This window comes from Neovison vison, chromosome 2, assembly GCF_020171115.1.
Source record: "Neovison vison isolate M4711 chromosome 2, ASM_NN_V1, whole genome shotgun sequence".
NCBI lineage: Eukaryota > Metazoa > Chordata > Mammalia > Carnivora > Mustelidae > Neogale > Neogale vison.
The window spans coordinates 107,901,283-107,925,156 of record NC_058092.1 but is presented as its reverse complement, the minus strand read 5'-3'; the positions used below and the strand labels follow the sequence as shown (position 1 = coordinate 107,925,156).

The 23,874-nt window shown below is 40.9% G+C and overlaps 1 protein-coding gene across 2 annotated transcripts in view; it reads left to right on the top strand.

The window, feature by feature from the left end:
• Nucleotides 1-7,723: 7,723 nt before the first annotated feature.
• Nucleotides 7,724-23,874, top strand: part of POGZ (pogo transposable element derived with ZNF domain) — a 50,501-nt gene continuing 34,350 nt past the window's right edge. For both annotated transcript variants that reach the window (XM_044239226.1, XM_044239225.1), the window contains exons 1-2: nucleotides 7,724-8,015; nucleotides 23,365-23,489. In XM_044239226.1, the coding sequence (XP_044095161.1) occupies nucleotides 23,366-23,489 (124 nt within the window). In that variant the 5' untranslated portion in view covers nucleotides 7,724-8,015; nucleotide 23,365. The remainder of the gene's footprint in view (nucleotides 8,016-23,364; nucleotides 23,490-23,874) is intronic.

Below are 23,874 nucleotides of genomic sequence, written 5' to 3'. Positions count from 1 at the left end.
GAAGGCAGGGAATCCTATGTTTGTTGGTCCTGGGGGATAATGGGAAAGAAAGACTAGGAGAGAGAAGGGGGAAAGGGAAAACTCTCAGATGTCCTGATTTCTCCTTTCCAGATTTCTGTCTGGAGATGACATCTGGCATCTTGATGGCTCAGTCAGTTCTGCCTTCAGCTCTGGTCATATTCCCAGGGTTCTGGGATGGAGCCCTACATGGGGCTCCCTGCTCAGCAGGGGAGTCTGTTTCTCTCCCCCACCTCCACGCCCTTGCTCATGCTTTCTCTCTCAAATGAAGAGGTACATCATGTGATTGGAGGGAATAGCAGGAACTTACTCCCATTGGGGCCCCTGAGAGGATGCTCTGTATCTTCCTCTGGCAATACACAGCCAGTAAAAGTGTACTCAGTCCAAAGGCCCTGGGGCCCGGCTTTCCTGGGATGCTGTCAGTGAGAGCCACAGTATCTGGCTGAGGAACTTATTGGAGGGGTGACCTTAGCAAGCTAGAGCAAGGTGACACAGTAGGTAAGTCTGCCAAGCAAATCCCCTGCCTCCACCACCCAGGGCCAAGGCTCATTAATGAGCCTCAGAAACAAACTCTAGTTTGTAGGATCTGGAGCCAGAGAGCTGAAGAGAGGCTGAGAGACAGCCATGAGTCCTGAGCAACCAAGGCCAGCTCACAAGTTATATCCACCTGGTCTGGCACCATATCTTTCAGCTGCAAATACCAGCAGGACAAGCAGTGGCCTGGTGGGAAGGGACAGTGTCCCAAAGGCCACATCAGTCAAAGAACATTCACACTTAGGGGTCTCGTGGATTCTGTCCTTTGTCATACAGTTGCATAAGCTATACTTGCCTCTTAAACAATTTGTGGGGAAAATGGAGAAAAGAGTAAAGGTCTGAGAAAACCAAGTGTTATTTTCTTTTCCTTCCTTTTCTTTTTTTCAAGATTTTATTTGCCAGAGAGAGAGAGAGAGAGAGTACAAGTAGGGCGACCAGCAGGCAGACAGAGAAGCAGGCTCACCCTGAGCAAGAAGCCAGACGTGGGACTCAATACTCAATCCCAGGACTCCTGGTATCATGACCTGAGCCAAGGCAGACACTTAACCGACTGAGCCACCCAGGTGTCCCCAAGTGTTATTCTCCTAAAGAGAGTGAATGTTCCCTAAAGGGATTTCTTAAATTTTTTGATAAGACTTAACTTCCTTTTTTTTTCTTCTTTAAATTATTATATTTTTCTTTAAATTATTTTAATGAGATGATTATAAAATATTTAAGAACCACAAGAAATAAGAAGTAGTATCAGGAACTTATGCACGTACCACTCAGTGTAAAAAAAATTACCAGGTGCCTACATGGCTTAGTCAGTTGAGCATCAGACTCGGTTTTGGCTCAGGTCATGATCTCAGGGTAGGGGTAGTGAGTCCCACATTGGCTACACGCTCAGAGTGGAGTGGGCTTGAGAGAGTCTCTCTCTCCCTCTCCCTCCTTCTCTGCTCCTCCCCTCCTTGTGCTTTTTTTCTCTCTCTCTCTAAATTAAATAAGTAAATAACATCTTTAAGAAAAGGAAAACATTACCAATACAGTTGAAACTTCCAGTGTAGGGGCTCCAGGGTGACTCAGTCTATTACGCGTCTGCCTTCGGCTCGGGTCATGATCCCAGAGTCCTGGGATCAAGCCCCACTCTGCCCATTAGTACTCTGGATTTTACCAGAATGATGACAACAAACCTTTATTGCTGAGAAATATCACTCCTCTGGAAAGACAGGGAGCAAAGGATCCTGACCAGTGAACCCAGGGCCTGAGATTCTTTCCCTGGGGTTCATACAGAAGCACACAAATGGGCTTCAAACCTGAAAGTATTTGCAAAATTTTATACATATGTACTAACATGCATTTTTTGTAAGGAAATAACCTATAGCTTTCATAGAGATTTTCAAAGGGTTCATAATGCAGGAAAGGTGAAGATCCACTTCTCTCGATTAGGAATAAGATCTCTGAATAGGAGAAGCAGGGACCAGAGGCTCCCAGGAAGCAGGGTGCTTAGGAAAGAAGAAGCTCATATCACACCTGATTCACAAGGACTTACACACCAAAGCATTTACACACAAACGTAGAAATGAGAACTATTTTCCTAGATGAATGAAGGCTAAATCATTTTGCTCCTATAAAATTACTTTAATTTGGTGAATCTTGACACTTTCACATTTTCAGGTCTTACTAACTTTATGTCTCAGGCAACACAAAAGACATTAAAAATGAACCTTTGGCTGTCTTAGGAGATGGCCCTCTTGCTACCTCTAACTCCTACTGTACATACTCAACAATAAGTAAAGACCCCAGAAGATGTGATCACCTATCTACACCAGAAACCTTTAAAACTAAATTCTGGAGGCTATCTGAGTCTCCTCATCTATAAAACAATGATGTTAATCCTCTTGTCCTTCAGAAGAGGGAATCAAGTTGTTTAATGTCTATAATTGCGTTCTGGAAATTATTCACGACTATAATAAAATACAAACACTGCTAAATTAGAAAAGAATGTATCCTAGAGAAAAAAAGGAAATTTTAATTAAATTTTACTTTGCAATCTATTACAGTGAACAAACCACATAACAAGTGTGTCTATAAAGTAATCCAATTAATTTTTCCATGAAGCTTTATGGAATCAGTTTAATTACTTGATAATCATACCTGCTCAACTCCGTAGCAACAACCTAGATGAAACAAATGTAGCTTTGCTTCTGGGTGTCTCTTAAATAATATTAATTTAATTCAAAGTTTAACGAAATTATTACCTTCCATGAAATCATACAGCAACTCAGAGAAGTCTTGATGACTGATGAAATCGCTGCTCATACATTTCTTGCAAAATATATTTGGAAGACAGAGACCTTCAGTTGCTTTTTACTGAAAGCTAATGAGCAACGTTTATTTTATTTTATTTTTTTAAAGATTTTATTTATTTATTTGACAGAGATCACAAGCAGGCAGAGAGGCAGGCAGGGAGAGAGGGAAGCAGGCTCCCTGCTGAGCAGAGAGCCCGATGCGGGGCTGGATCCTAGGACCCTGGATCATGACCTGAGCCGAAGGCAGAGGCTTTAACCCACTGAGCCACCCAGGCGCCCCAGCAACGTTTATTTTAGAAACCCAGTCTGAAAACTTCCTCCAGTTATTTCTCACCTCTTGAGAATTTTCTGAGCGCCTAGGAAAGTCCTCAACTCCTCTAAACATAAGGTGGTAGCACATAATATTTTTACATAAAACCTAGCAGCAGCCTCTGGGTTTCCCCATTTTTTATTTGTCATTGGTCAAACACAGATCACTTACCTCTTATGTCATGATGATTTCCCCATCAAGTCAGGCATATCCCATTACATTATGCATATATTCCCACCCATATGTGTGGACTTCTCTTGACTCCTAGGTTCAGTGCAACAGCTGTCAATCTTTTGGGGCTGGGAGATGCTTTGATAGTGAAAATTTCTCCACTGTTTTTCTAGCTCTCACGACTTTCAAAATGAGTAGCTTCCTTTGGGTTCCTGGTTTTGACCATCCCGAGTGTATGTTGCAGAGAGCAAGATGCTCATTTTAAAGAAACTTGGCATTGTCCCCCACAAAACTGCTTTCTTCCTGGACTGACCTCCCAATCCTCTCCACTCCCTACCCTGACAAGTACGGGCCAGCTTCACACTGAACCCAAGAGGTGGGTGATTGGGTCTGGATATTAGCAAAACAAGGGCAGACAGGCACCCATGGATCACTGCTTTTAAAGACATGTTGAAATCATTTGTCTCTCTGCCTTGACACTCTCCAAGCTACATGTGGTTCTAATTTTCAACTCGTGGCAGAAACCATAAGCCAAGAAAGCAAATAAATGTTTCCATAAACTGTAGAAAAGAAACAGTCTCCGGCTACCTAACTGTGAAATGCCCAACTTGGGACTTCCATTAACTTTTGACCTTTCTTGGAAACCCATAGGGAGAGTTTTCAATTTTTCTAAGTTGGCTCTTGAAGACTGGAGTACTTTTTTAGTAGCCGTATTAAGGTACAACTTCTTCAATATACCAAAGTGGACTGGCTTTCAGACCCCTCCCAAATATGTTGTAGAGGCACATGTGAATGGAATTCTAAGGTTTCTGTGTTCTGCTGCTTTGGTTTCCCATCATTATCAAGATGGGTCAAATCTAAGAGACCACAGCTATCCATACTATTCATTCTAGAAACTTGTGCGTCAGCTGAGGACAGCAAAATGTTCCAACACTGTCCAAATTAATACTCCCTTTAGCACAGGGAATAAATTCTGGAAATGAAGGACTATAGAGTCCTTCTGCAGACGTTGCTCTAGTGTTGCAAGGTGGTGGAGTTCTCTTCATCTCACCCAAAGTTATAAAATGTCTCTAGGACTGATTTCTTCCAGCAATTAGTCATTCAGCAGATGATCAATCCTCCTGCTGTGGCATAGTTAGAACATCTCTTATAATGTCAAAGACCTTGCTCCATTCCCTGATTGCTGATCCTTACCCTTGTTTCCTGAACTCTTTCTTCAAAGATGCCTCAGGGACACCCAAAAACTCCCATTTTAACATTTAGCATGATGGTCTTCCTTTATTTCTTTGTGGCAGGCAGGGCACCATGACTCACACATTTTGTTAGCCATTATGGGTCAAAACTGTCTCCCAGCAGGATATCTGGGTGGATCAGTCCATTGTGCAGCCGACTCTTGATTTCACCTCTGGTCATGATCTCTGGGTCCTAGGATTGTGCCTGAGGAGAATCGAGTGGGGCTCCATGCTCAGGAGGGAGTCCCTGCTGCAGGATTTTCTCTCTCCCCCAACCCCTTCCCCTTCTAAGAAATAAATAAATCTTTTTTTTTTTTAAAGATTTTATTTATTTATTTGACAGAGAGAAATCACAAGTAGACGGAGAGGCAGGCAGAGAGAGAGAGAGGGAAGCAGGCCCCCTGCTGAGCAGAGAGCCTGATGCGGGACTCGATCCCAGGACCCTGAGATCATGACCCGAGCCAAAGGCAGTGGCTTAACCCACTGAGCCACCCAGGCGCCCCAGAAATAAATAAATCTTAAACAAAACAAAACCTGTCTTCCAGGACACAAACAAAATTACAGAAAAATAGGTCACAGAGAACTAAACAACAAACTACAGAACTCCGTTGAAGCAGCAGCTCCACGTTCCCACCTGGTCCAGGCCACCGTTACCTCACTTGGATTATTTCAAAAGGCTCGTAAGTCATCTTTCTGCACATACTTTCCCCCGCTGGTTATTCTCCCAAAGCAGCCAGAGTGTTCCTTTAAAGATGTTAGTCAGGTCATGTCACTCCTGGGCTCAAAATTCTCCAATGAATTCACTTTCACTAAGAGAAAAATCTGAAATTGGCTTCACTTTCTTTAGGTCTGTGTTCAAATGTCGACTTAATCATGAATCCTTTTCCAACCACCCCACATAAAATACCGACTTTCCCATCCCCACCTCTGTACCACTCCGAACACTGTCCAAATTAACACTGTCCACTCTGAATTCCCCTTCTCCTGCTCTTTTCCCCATCCATAGCACCTAGCCTATTGTCACCTACTATATATTTGCTGATATGATATGTGGTAGATTATAGTTTCCAAGATGGCAACAAGATTTCCTATGCCACAGACTCTTCTTACCATGCGGTATTTCTACTACTTCCTTCGAGAGATGTTTCCCACTGGCCTTCAATCGAGGGCAGCCTGCAAATGTGGTGGAAATGATGCTTTGTGACCTCTGAGGCTAGGTCACAAAAAGCCATACAATTTCTGCCTGGTCCTCTTGAGGCACTCAATCTTGGAATTCAGCCACTATGATATGAGGAAGCCCAGGCCACATGGAGAGGCCAACAGTCAGCTGTTCTGGTCAACAGCCATCACCAACTTCCAGATATTTGAGGAAGCTTTTGAGATGATTTCAGTCCCATCTACTGTATGAGACTCCAAGTGAAAACTGCTTGGCTTAGCTTAATTGCCTCCCAGAATCATGAAAGACAACAATAAAATTGTTGTAGTTCTAAGCCACCAAGTTTTGGGGTCATTTGTTATTCAATGATAGATATTGGAACAATTTGTCTATGTATATATTGTATAGCTCCCCCCACTAGAGTACAAGTTTCATGAAATCAGGAACTTTGTTTGCTTGCTTTGTTGCTGTATTCCCAACACCTAGACCAGTGCTTGCATATAGCAAAGTACTCAATAAAAAATGTAGTGAAGAAGTGAATAGATACATGACACATTTTCAGCATGATACACTAATGGTTATTGGTCAACAGTGTGCCATACAGTCCGCTGGACTAGACCTCATTGGCAGAGAGGATGAGCTAGAATTTTCAGTATGGCCAAATACATTTCAACAAGAATATTTCAGAGGCAAATAATATTATAATGAAGTATAATTACTGCAGGAAAGCATAAAATAGGATTTGAGCTTCATGTAGAATTTTTCTTCCGGTGATTGATTCCATAATCCCATCATGGACTTTTCCAGATCAGGTCTGGAAAGGCTTCAGAAGCACTTTCAGAAGGATTAGTGTTTTTTTTTCCCAATCCAAATAATAAAGATCTTGCTAAAAATGACAAGCTGAAATAATTCACACATTCTTGGTATGAAATGAGATGAAGTGGAATGAAAATGGGTGGCATCATGTACACACACCTGCATGGGTGCACAATTTGTAATGCCTACTTCCATGGCCTATTTTTGGTCTGGTGGTTTAAATGGAATGTACATACATAAAAAAATGAATAAATATGGTTCTGAATCTCCCCAGACTTGCATGAAGTACTTCAATTTACATTTGGTTTGGAGCAAGTATTTGTGTATTGCTTGGAGAGCAACAATATACTCACATATCCAAGGAAAATATTACAATATTATCAACTCTAGAAGTAAAAAAGGACAAAATTTCTTAGCTACCTGGAAGTTACTTTTTGTTTGGGGAAGAATTACAGGAGGATGGTCTTGACTGGACCCATTGGTTTCTTTGGGCCAATCCATCTCAGCCTCAATTGGACCAAAAAGCACAGATGTGGAATCTACGTTTTCTTAGAATGGAGGATCTCTGCTGAGTCTATTGAAAATGGCTTCAAAGTAGTTTCCATACATGAATGACTTTGATAAACAATATATGCGATCTTTTTCCAGAATCCAGAAGCCCTCAGAATAAAAATGGATCTTAAAAGTTCTTTACTTAAGGCTAATGCCATAAGGCTACTTGGCTGAATGCCTCCTGAGGAAGAGTGTGTGCCATTTTGCTGCCTTTGTTCTAATGACAGTTGTTGGTGCCATTGGGCCTCACCATCTGGCCTGAGGTATGAGGTTCCCCTCTTGGTTAGGTTCAAGCCTTGGCTGGAAAGTGAGGAGATTCCCAAAATTTACTTGGAAAGTGAGGCAAGTGATTTGGGCAATCTTTTCTTTGGAAATGCCATTTTTCTCACCAAAATTTATATGTTGCTTCTGAAGCTAATTATTCTTTATTTCATTAAAAAAAAAAAAAAAAAGTATTTATTTATTTATTTATTTGCAGGCCCAGACAAACTTGACTAGAAAGAAGCCCAGGCAGGAGTTAGGATGAGCCCATGACGTGCCACACGCTCCAACCAATTGAAAGGCCACGAGAGGGGGAGGGCGGAAGTGACGAGACGTATCCCTCCGCGGGGCGAGAGGGTCGGTGGGGGGAGTCGGCGTTTCTCTCCCCCGCGCCAGCTCCCGTACACGGAGCCGCATTCCTTGGCCCCCCCACCCCCTCCCTCGGGGCCCCCCCGCCCCCCTCGGGAAAAAAAATCCACCCCAAATCACTCGAACCCGAGGGAGGTTTCTTTCACCCTCGGGGAGACGAGCTCTCAACGGTTCCCTCTCAGCCGTCTCCCCCAAGCCCCCGTCCCCTCCCCTGCTCCCACCCCCTTCTCCCGGCGCCGGGTGCAAGGTCCCTTTAAGGCGACGGCGCCTTCTTCGGGTCAGACTACCGGCGGCGACGACCACGGGAGGTGAGTGAGCGAGCGGGCGAGACTTCTCTCTCCCCACCCCCTTCTCCCGAGGGTTCCGTTATCTTTTCGCTAGGCGAGGCGCTCCGAGGCGAGACAATGAGAGGGGGATGGGGCGGGTGCGCGAGGGGTGGGGGCGGGGGCCCGGTGGCGCGCGCCCCCGCCCCCCCGCAAGTGGCGGTGCGGCTCGCGGTGGCGGCGGGCGTGGGGCGCGGCGCGCGAGCGCGAGTGTGAGTGCGTGCGCCCCGGGAGCCGCGGTAGCCGCGCGGCGGGTCGGGCCGGGCAGCCCCTACTTGCCTGCCGGCCGCCCGCCCCCGCCCCCCGGCGTCCGGCACGGCGCGCGCGCGCGCGCACTCGCGCCCCACGGCCCCGCACACACCCGACGTCCACACGCACGCCCGGCGCGAGGCGTCTCGAAGGAGTGGGCGGGCGCGGGCGCAGGCGGCGGCCCGCGAGGAAGGGGGCGGGGGCGCGGGCGGCTGTGAGACTGCAGGGCGCGACGGGAGGGGCGGGCGAGGGGGCGAGGGGGCGAGGCCGCGGCGAGGTGACGTCCCGGGGTGGGGGGTAGTGCTCGGTTCTCCCGCCGCGCCCCCGCCGGCGAAGGAGTGGGGCGGCCTTTTTGAGCGCGAGGAGGAAAATGAGTGATCGCTGTGCCGCTCCCTTGTGTTATGTAATCTCAGCTCGGTTCAGTAGTACATCTTAAGCCTTAGTGCACTGCGGTTAGTTTACAAAGTCTTCTTCCTTGGTCCTAAAATTTCTTTGGGTTGGCGCCGTGATTTATAAGATGGGATGAGGCGGAAAAATCTTTTATTTTCTGATGATTATATCCTGCCGCGGTGGGCGCCATGTTTATCCAAGGGACTATTTTTTCTAGATTCTCAGCACCTACTGGAAAGGAGTGGTGTCGTTGATCCACCTGCTTTTCCTTCCTTTCTGCGAGTTGCCCTGATTTCCTCTCCCATCAGACGCGGAGTTATTAACAGGACATAACTGGACGTATCTCTGCTCACTTTTTTTTGGACGTTCTCAGCTCAGAAAAAGGTAGAGCTGAGAAGAGTCATGGAAGTCAATTAACCCAGTCTCGTTTTCGAAATGGAAATTGGGAAAGAGTTCTACCATCTCAGAACAACTGCCTTCTTGTTGCAGATTGTAAACTAGTCTGCAACACTCTTTTTTAGACACCTCCCACCGCAGCTCAAAACCCCAGAGAAATGGTTTTACTTTCAAAGGATTTTCCCTTCTAGAGGGAGGGGAAATGGCAGGGGCAGACAGGGCTGCTTCCTGATGAACGACGTTGAATTTCCAGACCCTGAGCTGCTCTTGGGACTGGGAGTTGGACTCTGAATTCGAACTAGGTCGCACAATCTTTAACTTTGGGATACTTATAAAGTTCCTTGGAGATTGCTGAAAGAGCTCCTTGGGGGCCCTCATCCCCAAGTCTCTTTGGGAGACTCTTAGGCAGTGCCATCTTTTTTACATTTTTAACTTGCAGCCCTTTGGCTGAGGTAACCACCCCATTAGAATTATTGGTTTAGTGTAAAAGTGCTCAGTATATAATATTAAAACAATTAAATGACAATTTACGTCCTTAATTTCCTTCCCCGTAAAGTATCGTTATAACAGTCATGGTGGTGGTGTATCTCAAACTAAAAGAACAGATGGAGATTCTTGGGATGAACAGGATTTTGTTTGTTTCCACCCCCACCTAGATTTTGGTGGTATAATCTAGGAAAGCAAGGTTTTGTTTTGTTTGTTTGTTTTAGATTTATTTGAGAAAACAAACGAGAGAGCACAATTAGGGGGTGCAGGGGCAGAGGGGGAGAGAGAAGCAAGATTCTGCCCTGTGCAGGGAGCCGGGTGTTGGTCTGGGTTGCAGGGCCCTGAGATGATAACCTGAGCTGAAGGCAGGTGCTTAACCAACTGAGCCACCCAGGCCCCCTGGGAAAGCAGTTCTTAAAGTGTGACCCGCTGATCTCTGGGGATTCTTCATACCCTTTCAGGGGAGCTGAGAGGTCATAACTATTTTCAGAATAGAAAATGCTAAGATGCTATTTATCTTTTTTCCAGTGACATTTGCACTGATGGTCCAAAAGCAAAGCTGGGTAAAAGTATTGGTGGCGCCTTAGCACACCATGTGAGAATGCCCTTGATGAACCAGTAAAAATGATTTTTACTAAAGCTCAACTCTTCAGTAGTTTTTTTTTTTTTTAATTTTTAAGAATGTGAATGGGAAGGATGCATAAAGCACTTACGCTGCGTAAGAAGGTATGATCTTTCTCACTTGTGAGATTGAGTTATGAGCTGCTTATTTGATGGAACAGCATTTTTACTTGGAAGAACGAATGACAAACTACAGTTTTTCTCACTTTAATGTTTGGCACATACTTTCTTTCTTTTTTTTTTTTTTAATTATTATTATTATTTTTTTTATTTTATTTATTTGAGAGAGAGAGACAGTGAGAGAGAGAATGAGCGAGTAGAAGGTCAGAGAGCGAAGCAGACTCCCCATGGAGCTGGGAGCCTGATGTGGGACTCGATCCCCAGACTCCAGGACCACGCCCTGAGCCGGAGGCAGTCGTTTAACCAACTGCGCCACCCAGGCGTCCCTGGCACATACTTTCTTGATAGTGAGGTGAGCCTGTCGTTTTGAGGAAAGCAAATGACAGTATTTGTTGTTAAAGACAAAAATTTGAGAGTGAAAATTAGAATTTGTTAAAAGTTGACATCTCGGGTTTGATGGCTTTCCCAGCCCTTTTAAGCCTTTTCTTAAAACATCAGTGTTAATGACTGTGATTTTTAAATCTTTTTATATTATATTTATATTTATAGTGAAATATGTCAGCATTTGAAGGATGAGCATCTCAGTAAATCTTTATTTCCTAAGTGATCAATATCTGATGTTTCAAAATCATCATGAGTCAATGATCCTTTCAGGATGCAAGGTATACCAGTGTATTTTATTTTACTTTACTTTATTATTATTTTAAGATTTTGTTTATTTGTCAGAGAGGGGGGAGAGCGCTAGCCCAAGCAAGCTCCCGGCGGAACTCCATCTCTAGACTCTGGGATCAGGTCTCACCTGAAGGCAGATGCTTAATTGACTGAGCCACCCAGGCATTCCTACACCAGTGGATTTTAATATGTGACAAAGTAGGAAAAGTTGATTGATAGGGATTTAGATTCCAAGATGCAACTATTCTTTTTTTTTTAAGATTTTATTTAGAGGGGCGCCTAGGTGGCTCAGTTGGTTAAGGCCTCTGCCTTCGTCTCAGGTCATGATCCCAGGGTCCTGGGATCAAGCCCTGCATCGGACTCTCTGCTCAGCGGGGAGCCTGCTTCCCTCCCTACCTCTCTGCCTGCCTCTCTGCCTACTTGTGATCTCTGTCTGTCAAATAAACAAATAAAAATCTTTAAAAAAAAAAATTTTATTTAGAGAGAGAGAGGATGAGAGAGAGAGAGCATGAGAAGGGGAAGGGTCAGAGGGAGAGGCAGACTGCCTGCCTAGCAGGCAGACGGATGTGGGACTCGATCCCGGGATTCCAGGAGCATAACCTGATCAGAAGGCAGTCGCTTAACCAACTGAGCCACCCAGGCGCCCCGAGATGCAACTATTCTTAAAGAAACTACCATCTGTTGAGTTCTAGTATTGTGTCCATGTAGGCAACTACCTGAAAAGGTTTTTATACATTTCTCTTTTTCTGCTATCTGTGAGGCCACATAGTCCATATACTTAACCAAAGCAATATAGAGCAACAGACAGAATGCACTAAGCAGCTATGAGAACCACACTGTCTTCTATTAAGCTAGACCTTAAAGATTGGGAAAATATAAAACAATGTTACTCTCTAATTATTTGGGGGAAAATAGCTTTTAATTGAAAATGTTATTTATGTTAACTGATGGTTTGTTGTTAATTGCATTGTTAAGTACTTAATTATTTTGTTGTAATGCCTCATGGTAAATATCAAAAGGTGTAATCCACATAAATAAAAACTCCTTTACGGTCCTCCATAATTTTAAGACTGTAAAGAGGTCTCAAGACCAAAAAAATGTGAGAATGACCTGGTATGTCTTATGCTTCTGCTTTTGAGATCATCCAGATCTGCCTCCATTTAGGAACTGGAGAATTTACAAATGTTCGTTGGAGTTAATAAAAAGAAGCAATGGCTTGGGGAAGAATTCTAGAGGAAAAGGTTGATTTGAATCCTGGCCTGCATTATAGTTATCTACTAACCATAACTTTGGGCAAGTTACTTAATCTCTCTAAATCTCCTTTTAAATCTCATCTGTAAAATGAAGTACTTAGTTCTTCAATTGTGAGAATTCACTGGGATGATGAGTGTAAATTACATAATAATGTCTGGGGATATCATACATTCCAGGTGATGTTTCCATCTTTGTTCTACATTTGTGTTTTTTTGTTGAGGGTGGAGATTTCTGATTTAAATTACAAACCTAGAGCTGGTTGGTGCCTTTGTCAAATCTGTTCAAAATTTTATAGATTCTTTGGCATTTCTGGTTTGTGATATTAAAGCCATATCCACAAAAACATTTTTACATGTAACTCAGGGGGAGAAAAGGTAAGTGTTACTAACATATTACTGGTATTTAACAAAGTTAAATTAAATTGAGGGAGTAGAAATGAGGTTTAGGTATCATAACAACTGTCAGTGAGGAAGAGCTTTTCTTGGGAATGGGACTTCTGAATATTTAGCCCTTTAAAAATAGGGAACTTACTGCTTTAATTATTGTTTTAGTAAAGAGCATATAACTTACATCCAGCTGCTTCTCGATAGATTTGCTGTCTGCTAAATTGAAAATATTTTTTGTTTGGGAGTATTAGATTATTAAAATGTTGTGAATATTATATGTGAAATTCTACAACTGTTAGATTCTGTAAGAGACAAAATAGGTCATGCAAAAGACTGGATAAATAAAAGCTTCTTAAAGATATAATAATTAGTTTTATAGCCACGTTAAGTATTAAGTACTCAGTCCTATAGGTTTTTCTAAAATTAATCTTTTTCAAAGCCAAAAACTGAGTTAACTTGAAAACAAATGCCAGTTGTTTTGAGGATTTTTTTTTTTTCTCACTTGGTATAAGAGAAAGTGTATTCGGGGCGCCTGGGTGGCCCAGTGGGTTAAAGCCTCTGCCTTCAGCTCAGGTCATGATCCCAGGGTCTTGGGATCGAGCCCTGCATCGGGCTCTCTGTTCAGCAGGGAGCCTGCTGCCCCCCCTCTTCTCTGCCTGCCTCTGTGCCTATTAGTGATCTCTTTCTGTCAAATAAATAAAATCTTAAAAAAAGAGAAAGACAGTGTATTCTTAAATGTTTTGTTTGTTTTTTAAAACATTTTTCCTTTTCTTTTTTTTTTTTTCTTTTTGTCTTTTTTTTTCCAATTTATTTATTTTCAGAAAAACAGTATTCATTATTTTTTTCACCACACCCAGTGCTCCATGCAAGCCGTGCCCTCTATAATACCCACCACCTGGTACCCCAACCTCCCACCCCCCCTTCCCTGTTCTTTTTATCTTGGTTTATGGGCGGTTATGTACCAGTAGTGAATTGAAAATGTTAAATTCTGAATTCTTCATTCCTGGTATTTACATCTATGAAAGAACCAGACAAATTAAAGGAGTTGGAAGCTTCAAGAGCCAAATCTGTCTGGAGAGTTTTGGTAGAAAACATGTTTTCCTAATGTTATTTGAGATGAGGGTAGATAAACATTTGCTGCCCATTAAGTACCTCAAAAGTAGACTGACAGGTGTATCTGCTGTATTCTTTTTGTTGTTTTTAAATAACAGGTTGTTTGTAAAGATTCTTTGTATCTTGTTTTTCAATTATGCAGACTCTACTAATTAGGGCTTGAGTATAGACTACCATATTTGCCAGCACTTAAGATATAATTAATTAATTTCTCTCTAGAAAGATGTATCTGGTATACCCATATTGTGGATGGAAAGATGAATGCCAGAGATTTACAAGGCTATGGGAATTGCTGATAGTCCTGTGTGAGCCTCAGTGTTGAGTAAAGCCTGAGTACACAAAAATTATGTTGTCAATGTAATTACTGTTATAAAATACAGAAATTAGATAGGTTATCAAGATGTCAGATAATGGGTTGGATTAATGGAAGATGGCAAAGTTCATCTCCTCTTAGAGTACCTCCTTGGTAGCCTACATAATCCACCTTAGATTCATGTCTTTTTTCTAACATGACTTAATTATCATAGACATTTTAAGAAGTGTGTATATACAATCTATGTGAAAATTGCTCCTAGAAATAAGAACATGTTAGCAGAAAATTGAGTCAACAAGGCTACCAGTTTTAGTAAATGGCAAAAAGATAGTGGCAGAATAGGGTAGCACAAAAATATCACAACCAAAATATGAATAGGTAGTTTTTACCCCCAGCTTTTTTCTTTTTTAAAATTTCAGCTTTATTGAGGTGTAATTGACAAATAAAATGTTAGAGATTTAAAGTGTACATTATGGTGATTTCATTTACATTGTGAGAGGATTCTTTCCATCTAGTTAATGAACACATTCATTATCTCATTTATTTTTTGTGTGAGAAATTTAAGTTCTACTTTCAGCAAATTTCAATTATATGATACCGTGTTATTAGTTATAGTCATCATGTTTTGCGTTAGATCCTCAGATCTTACTCATCTGATCTCCCAACTTTTTATTAAGAAAATTTCATCCATAGGGGGCACCAAGGTGGCACAGTTGGTTAAGCATCTACCTTCAGCTCAGGTCATAATCCCAGGGTCCTGGAATCGAGTCCTGCATTGGACTCCCTGCTCAGCGGAGAGCCTGCTTCTCCCTTTCCCTCTCTGCCCCCCTCCATACCCCACTTGTGCTCTCTTTCTGAAATAAATAAGTAAAATCTGTAAAAACAAACAAACAAAAAAACCAACAACAGCAAAACCTCATGCATGTAAAAGTGAAAGAATACAGTACAAGTATGGGCAGCGAACCCATTACCCAGCCCTGACTTTTTTTTTAAACGTACTACTGTCTATAAAGAAAGTACCAAAATGTGCATGTTTGCTGAAACACTTGAAAGTGAGTCATGACACTTCCAGTAAATATTTCATGCATTTGCTAAGAATAAATACATCCTCCTGCATAACTCTGATGTAACTGTTCTAAGGAAATTTAAAAGTTATTCCTAGGTGGTGGGGGAAAATAGGTGAAATAAAGGGATTAAGAGTACACTTATCTTGATGAGCACTGGGTAATAAGTAGGATTGTTGAATCACTTATGATGTACACTTGAAACTAACAGGGTACATTAACTATAGTGGACTTGAGATTTAAGAAAGAAAAAATTTAAAAATTAAAATAATAAAAAGTAATTCCCAAGTATCATCTAGTATCTAATCTGTATATTCAGATGTTCCATTTGTTCCCAGAATGTCATTTATAGTTTTTATATGAACCAAAATCCAATAAAGGTTCACATGTTGCATTTGTTATGGCTCTTTAGTTGTTTTTTTTTTTTTTTTTTAAATTCAGTTTGGTGTGTGTGTCACATTTTTAAAGAGAACTTGTTACTAGTTTTATAGAATGCTCTATATTCTGCATTTGTCTGATTATTTCTTTATAGCGTGTCCCACCTTCTGGATTTACCTCTTTATTTCCTTATGGTGCTTTTTATTCCTATTTTGTTTTGTTTCCTACAAAATGCAAGTTAAATTTAAATGCTTCATTTAATTAAGGTTAAACATTTTTGTCGGTGGTTTGTTTGTTTACAGAAGAACAAGCCATACATGGTTGGTGACAGGCAGAGTTTGGATTATTGGCTGACTTTTTCTGTTTAAACTCAAATACTGTCAAAACCTTTGGTTTTCGAGATATAGAGCTACCTCTGTAACTTAAAGTTCAAACATAACAATAAGACTTTGAGAAAACACAGAAATAGATTTGCTTCATGTCATTTTGTTCACTGCCCTCTGAGAAAATGATTTGGAAGTTGGACAGGCAAGAAGGGTTGATATATTTAGCAGACGCAGCCTATAGAGGAATTCCTGTAAAGGGGTCAACCAGAAAGTTTAGGGTGCCTGTGTGTCTCAGTCAGTTGAGCGTCCGACTCCTGGTTTTGGCTCAGGTCGTGATCTCAGGGTCCTGGGATCCAGTCCTGCATGGGGCTCCATGCTAAGCGAGGAGTCTGCTTGAGATATTCTCTCCCCCACCCCCAAATAAATAAATAAACTTTTAAAGTAAAAACCCAGAAATTTTAGAAATGGAGATTAAATTAAAAGACTTTGGGAAATTATTTTCACAAAAATTATTCACTAGTCAGTACTAACCTACCAACATTGCTTACTGTTACAAGCAATACTGATTAAAAGATCTACATCATGATGCTCCTGTTTTATGAGGAGAAATTAGGTACTTGGGCAAAAAAAAGAATGGCACAGAAGTTGTTAGGTAAGTACAAAGAGAAAATCAAGTTTCACAGGTAGATGATTATAAGGTGAAACAAACCAAATGCATTGGAGCTTTATAAAAATTAAATGTTTTTATTTTGTGAGATACAACCATCTGAATGGTTCATTGGAAACTTGTTCATCTGCTGTTTTTGCAAAGATAGATATTGTAAAAAGAAATGATAAGGGCGCCTGGGTGGCTCAGTCCATTAAGTGTGTGCCTTCAGCTCAGGTCCTGGGATCAAGCCCCGCGTGGGGCTCCGTGCTCAGAGGGGGGCCTGCTTCTTCCTCACCCTCTGCTCCTCCCCCTGTGCTTGCTCTTCCTTAAATAAATAAGTAAATAAATAAATAAATAAGTGGTAGTTTTTGATGTATAGGATGTGGAATGAAAAATTTCCCCTTCAGAGCATGGATTCCTTTTGATCAAGGTTTCTCAGTCTTGGCACTATTGACGTTTTAGAGCAGATTAAGTCCCTGGATGATGTATACATCATAGGATGTTTAATAGCACCCCTGGCCATGCCAGTAGCACCACTCCCCAATCCCACCCATAGTTATGACTACCAAAAATTTCTCCAGACATTGCCAAATGTCTTCTCAGGGGCAAATTCCCATTTTTGAGTATCATTGAGTTAGATAAAAACCACTGGCATGGGTGAAGATTTCTTAGTAATGTCCTCTATGATATGCTTTCCCTTTATGTAATCCATACACAGTTCTTGAACCCAAATATCTTCTGCAGATAGGCTGCACAGCTTGGGCTGTGCCTGGTATGTGTTGGAGAACAGCGGGATATGATGGAATGTTTTTTAAGTCTACTGGAAATTTTATTAAAGGGAGAAATGAGCTCTTCATTTAGAAATCAAAGGTATAGGCTTTTTGCTTTATCTAACACCCTTCCAACCCAGTTTCTTGGAAAGGAACTTTATTAGCTATATATGCTTATATGCTATAGATAGTTTTTATTAGGAATAGTTGAGATTGATATTTGTTTGATATCTTTATCTTGGTCTTCAAGAAAAGACTGTCTTTCAAAACATAGTGACTTGCTAAAGAGCTTGATTAAACTAAATGCATCATCTTTGTTAACCTTTGTCCTTAAATTTTTTAAAAATAATTTTTTATTAGATTTTTTTTTAATTAAATATACTATATCACAGCAAGGATTTTATCAGACACTAATGAGTGTTGTGTCAGAAGGACTTAGGAGCCAACTGAAGAAGTTCCAGTGGCCAAAATAGGACGTTTTTGAATGTCAGTAAAATACTGCATTGGATCAAACACATAAATTATGTTTAAAATATAAGGGTGCCTGCGTGGCTCAGTTGGTTAAGTGTTGGACTCTTTTTTTTTTTTTTTTAAGATTTTATTTATTCATTTGACACAGAGAGATCACAAGTAGGCAGAGAGAGAGGAGGAAGCAGGCTCCCCGCTGTACAGAGAGCCCAATATGGGTCTCAATCCCAGGACCCTATAATCATGACCTGAGCTGAAGGCAGAGGCTTAACCCACTGAGCCACCCAGGCACCCCAAGTGTTGGACTCTTGATTTTGGCTCAGGTTGTGATCTCAGGGTTGTGAGATTGAAACCTTAGAATTCTCCCTCCCCCTCTCTGTCTGTCCCTGGCACTCCCTTTCTTAAAGTAAAGTGATAAGATATGATATAATATGAGGGTGCCTGGGTGGCCTGATCATTAAGCATCTGCCTTCGGTTCCTGTCATGATCCCAGAGTCCTGGGCTCAAGCCATGCATCGGGCTCCCTGCTCAGCGGGGAACCCTGCTTTTCCCTCTCCCACTCCCCTGATTGTGCTCCCTCTCTTGCTGTCTTTCTCTCTGTCAAATAAATAAATAAAATCCTAAAAAAAAAAATTATGATATAATGATAGTTTAACAACAAGTTTATTGGTCACCTTGGTGAAATGCTATTGAATTACTTGAAAACTAGTAAAGGGAAAGAAGCAAGCAGGATAGAAGGAATACCCACCACTGGGTAACCAAATAGATATATTTTGCCTTTTTGTTCTTTTAATTTTTTTTTTTTTTTTAAAGTAAGTTCTGCATCCATCATGGGGCATACTCCAATGACTGAGCCAGCCAGGTACCTCTGCTTTTTGTCTTTTGTTTTGTTTTGTTTGGGTTTAAGGTTTATTTATTTTATTTTTAGAGAGATAGTATGAGGTAGAGGGAAATTGAAAGAGACTCTCAAGCAGACTCCCCCCACCCGAGTGCAGAGTTAGCATGGGGCTGGATCTCATAACCCTGTGATCATGACCAGAGCTGAAATCAAGAGTCGACACTTAACCAACTGAGCTACCCAGGAGCCCCTGTTTTTTGTCCCAGTTAATAAATGAAGAAGGAATGATATAGAATTATTAGATCCAGCATTAAGCATGCCTACTGATGGAGGAAAACCTCATCCTTTTGAGTAATCTTAGGGTAAAAATGTTCAGCCTGTATCTAATCCTGCCACTAGGTCCAACTGTCAATTTCAAGATATCCAGGTCACAGAGGCATGTAAGTGCTATGGGTATGGGATCAGCAATATCCTGGTTGTAGAAATTATAAGAGGTAAACTGGTTCTTCAACAAGTAAATTGCAAGGGAGGGGGAAAAAAGATGAAGGACGACCTAGAATTTAAAAGATACAGGAAACTACCCAAATAATCATGATAATTATGGACCTTTTTTGGATCCTAATTTGAAAAAACTTTAAGAAGTATGGTATTTGAGAGAATTTGAATTGAAAGTTGATATTAAGGGACTGTCAGTTTTTAGGCATTTAATGATACGTTTTTGTTATATGATCTTTTAAGTCTTTATCTTTTAGTGCTGCATACCAAAATATATATGAATATGATAGGGATTAGCTTCAAAGAAATATGAAGGAGGGAGGGCATAGATAAAACAAGGACAACTTTGGGTGGATAATTTTTGAAGCTGGGTGATGGATAAAATATTTACTTTTGTATTTAATTAGAATTTTTATCATTTTTTTTAAATAAAGATTTTTTAAATTTATTTGAGATAGTGAGTTAGCTAGTGTGCTCAGGCATATGCAGAGGGAGAAAGGGAAAAGCAGACTCCCTGCTGAGCAAGGGTTAGGGTTAGGTCCCAAGGACCCCAGGATCATGACCTGAGCTTAAGGCAACTGCTTAACAGACTGAGCCACCTACGCACCCCTATATCTCATTTTTAAAATAGCAGAAAAGAATCACAGCATTCTTGATTCAGAGACTCATAATTGGAATGTGATCAAAGTTTGCCACTTTTACTTGGTTATAGTATGATTCTCAAATTTGCTGCCCATCCCAAGTTTTCTTCTTGATGTGGCCCTGCATTACCTGTGTGCTAGCCTTTATTTTCTGAAATCCATTTTTTTACCTGGCAATTATTCAGAAGAAATGAAAATACCCCTAAACTGAGTAAGAATTGAATTTCAACTTCTTTGTTAATGTGAGAAGTACTAAGTCTGAATACACTTAATAGCAAAATAATAGAGAAGAGGTGGGGTGGGGGAATCCAGGTTTTTGTTTTGTTTTCCTCGTGAGAAATTAAGTTAAAGGTTTGGTGTGGAAAGAGGTGTTAAATGTGAGTAGAGTGATAGTTTGGGAAGATCCATATGTTGTAGTACTGCATATTTAGTAATTCCTGCCTTCTTTGATCAAAAATAGTTGAAAGGTGACTATATGCCATGTATCATTTGAAAGACCACAGAGAATGGTGGTGTTTCTGTCATGAGCATCTTGGTAGAGATATGAAATAACAGCATTTCATCATATTAATGAAAGTTTCTTTTTGATAACTGGAAAACTACAAGAAAGGTGCTAAATTCGCATTTTCATTTTTCAAGTTTGTGAAATATTTAAGTTGGTATCTCTATTGTGGTGTGGCCCATCTTTTCAACTGAACCTGAACTATAGGTGCTAAAAGAGTGATCATCATGCTCAGAGATAAGAGTCTAGGCCATAACTGAGGACTGTTTGAAAAAAAAACAACTTGGTTTCAGTGTCTTTCAGAGGTGTTAGATACAAGTTTGTGAAACGTGCTGAGTTAGCAGATGTGTTTGTTTTTTTTTTTTCTGGGTTGACAAGCCTTATTGGTTAATTCCATCTTATTTATTGTAAAGAACTTGGAAACTATTTTCTGAGTTGAATTTTTTACCTGTCTTGAATCTTTTAATTTTTATTGGTTGTCTTAGCAGAGCATATATCTGGGGAGTTCTTTTTCTCACTCACTTGGTAGAAACTGGTTAGGTGACAGACACTTAGCCCTCTTTTCAGATTTACTCTTCCCGCTCTGTTTCTTAGAGTATCTTTTTCTTTTTTTTTTTTCCCCCCAATTTATTTATTTTCAGAAAAACATTATTCATTATTTTTTCACCACACCCAGTGCTCCATGCAATCCGTGCCCTCTCTAATACCCACCACCTGGTACCCCAACCTCCCACCCCCCCGCCACTTCAAACCCCTCAGATTGTTTTTCAGAGTCCATAGTCTCTCATGGTTCACCTCCCCTTCCAATTTACCCAAAAGCACATACCCTCCCCAATGTCCATAACCCTACTCCCCTTCTCCCTAGAGTATCTTTTTCATGGGAGGACTTAACATAGTATGATTTTGTGATCACATGGAAGAAACTTTTGATTATTCTTACTACAACTCATTGCATTACAAAATAAAACATGTACTCAAGTTTCTTTAAATATTGTAAATAGTTGAGGTAAAAGACCAGACTTTTGGATATGCTATTAAAATATCCATATGCATGACGTTGAAAACCACAATTTGCATTCAGATAGCTCTGCTTACTCAGAAGGAAAGTTTCTTATTGATTGCTCAGCATATGTATGGGGATTTTGCTTTGCTTGCGTCTTGTCGGGGTTGAAAAAAGGTGCTTGAGAACCATCTATAGAGGTTATCATCCACAGTTTATATGCCCTTCTGCTGGTTGTTTGATATTTATGCATTATTTGTCTGTTGGCTATGAGCCTGAGAAAGTTAAACAGCAAAGAGAACTGGTATAAAATTAAATAGTTACAAAAGACAGTTGTTGGGGCACCTGGGTGGGTGGCTCAGTTGGTTAAGTGTCTGCCTTCAACAAAGGTCATGATCCCAGGGTCCTGGAATTGAGCCCTGTGACGGGGGTAGGGGGGCGGGGTGGGCTCCTTGCTCATTGGGGAGCCTGCTTCTCCCTCTCTCTCTGCCTTGAACCCCCCCCCCACCTCATGTGTGCGTGCTCTCTCCCTGGCTCACTTGCTTTGCTCTCTCAATAAATCTTTAAAAAATAAAAATAAAAAGCAAAGTTGTTTAGAATGTTTTCTTTTTCAGTGAAACTGGACTGGACAATACAGAAATTTGTGTTGTGCAGTCTTTGCTTAAGGAATGCCCGTGATACGGATTTGGCTTCTTTTTAATTTGGTTTCTGGCTAGCATCGTCTTTTATATAGATAAGTTCAATGTAAAACTAAGAAAACTTAAGTTGGTACCTTACATATATGGGTTTTTTTTTCCCCTTGTATGTATCTTCTCCCCTCTGTGATTTTGGTCTGGGAAGACAAATAATTAAAATAGAATATTAGAGACCAGTTAGAATCAAGTTAGGCACTTTACCCATTGAAACTGTGGGCAGTTGGCTACAGCTGACTCACCTGGGACATTTCAAGGGAATAACAGCATCTCTTGGGCATCTTCAAAACGAATCCATCAAGTTGGATCCAGCTACTTAGACTATTTATTTAGTTTTAGGTTGGTAGTTTTGTTTTTTTAGGCTTAGGGGTTTGGTAAAAAAAAGTTTCTGAAATACTAAGGGCACTGTGAGAACCTTTGCATTAAAGGCTTTGTTTGAACATGGAGCATAATGCTTCTATAATTCCAAGGCAGATTGACCTTTAGTCAATTAGTATTGGGGGGGCACAGAATAGCAGGCAATATCTCTTTGTCTGCATTGCAAAGGTGTAAGCTTTATGTTTATAAGAAGCATGTAACTTAGGCAAGTGTTTTCAAAGTAAAGGCTAACTCCAAAATCATGGTAAAGTACAAGGACACAATTTGGGGGTGGACTGTTACCTACTTTCTGAATTCAGAGCAATCCAGAATTTGACCCTGCAACATCATTGTTTTGAAAGAACAACTAACAAGCCTATGTTTATAAACTGGGACTAGACTGAGGTTCTTTATTTTATTTAATTTTTTTTAAAGGCTTTATTTATTTATTTGATGGATAGAGAGATCACAAGTAGGCAGAGAGGCAGGCAGAGAGAGAGAGGAGAAGCAGGCTCCCAAGGAGAAAGCCCAATGCAGGGCTCCATCCCAAGACCCTAGGATCATGACCTGAGCTGAAGGCAGAGGCTTAACCCACTGAGCCACCCAGGCACCCTCCAAAATACGCATTTAAATTAAAGACCCTGTACTTTCATGATTTGTCTCACCTAATCACAGCCAAACCCTAGGTATTATAAATTAAACTTTTATACTCTTAATTATTGAACAGTTTTCTGTGGTCTTTTTCATAATGATTTTTTTTTTCCAAGAATAAAAGTTATAATTTTGGATCCTTCTAAATGTGGGAGTAGGGAGGTTAAGAGAAATAGAGGGAGCACGGGGGTGGGTTACTGATAGATTCAAGAATCTGATTCCAGGGGCGCCTGGTTGGCTCAGTGGGTTAAAGCTTCTGCCTTTGGCTTGGGTCATGATCCCAGGGTCCTGGGATCGAGCCCCGCATTGGGCTTTCTGCTCAGCAGGGAGCCTGCTTCCTCCTCTCTCTCTCTCCCTGCTTCTCTGACTACTTATAGATCTCTGTCTGTCAAATAAATAAATAAAGTCTTAAAAAAAAAAAAAAGAATCTGATTCCATATTTTGTATAAAACTATTTCTCTCATTCTGAGGTCAGTATCTTACTTTGTCTTTTTTTCTTGTAGCATGGCGGACACCGACCTCTTTATGGAATGTGAGGAGGAGGAGCTGGAGCCATGGCAGAAAATCAGTGATGTCATTGAGGATTCTGTCGTTGAAGATTATAATTCGGTGGATAAAACTCCTACAGGTAACAAAAGCTCATGTTCTTAAATTATTTAAATTGATTCAGTTGGATTGCATTTTTGTTAAGAAAGTGTGAGGCAGAAGAGGACTTGAATCCAGGGATGCCTCAGTGTGGCACTGGTGCTTTTTTCCCATGCTCTAGTCTGTAAACTCTAGCCTTGGTTTCTTCATACATAAAGCTAGAAACACTATACTTAATTCATTTAAAACATTGACAGTTGAATTAACTAATGCTTATCAAATATTTATCAATTCTCTTACAAATAATGAATGAACGAGAATGCAAAGTAGTGGTGTGTGTCAGTGTTCATTTATATACCCAGTCAAAAACAGGATCCCGTAGTCATTTTTTTCTTCTTCTTCTTCTTTTTTTTTTTTAACTTGATTTT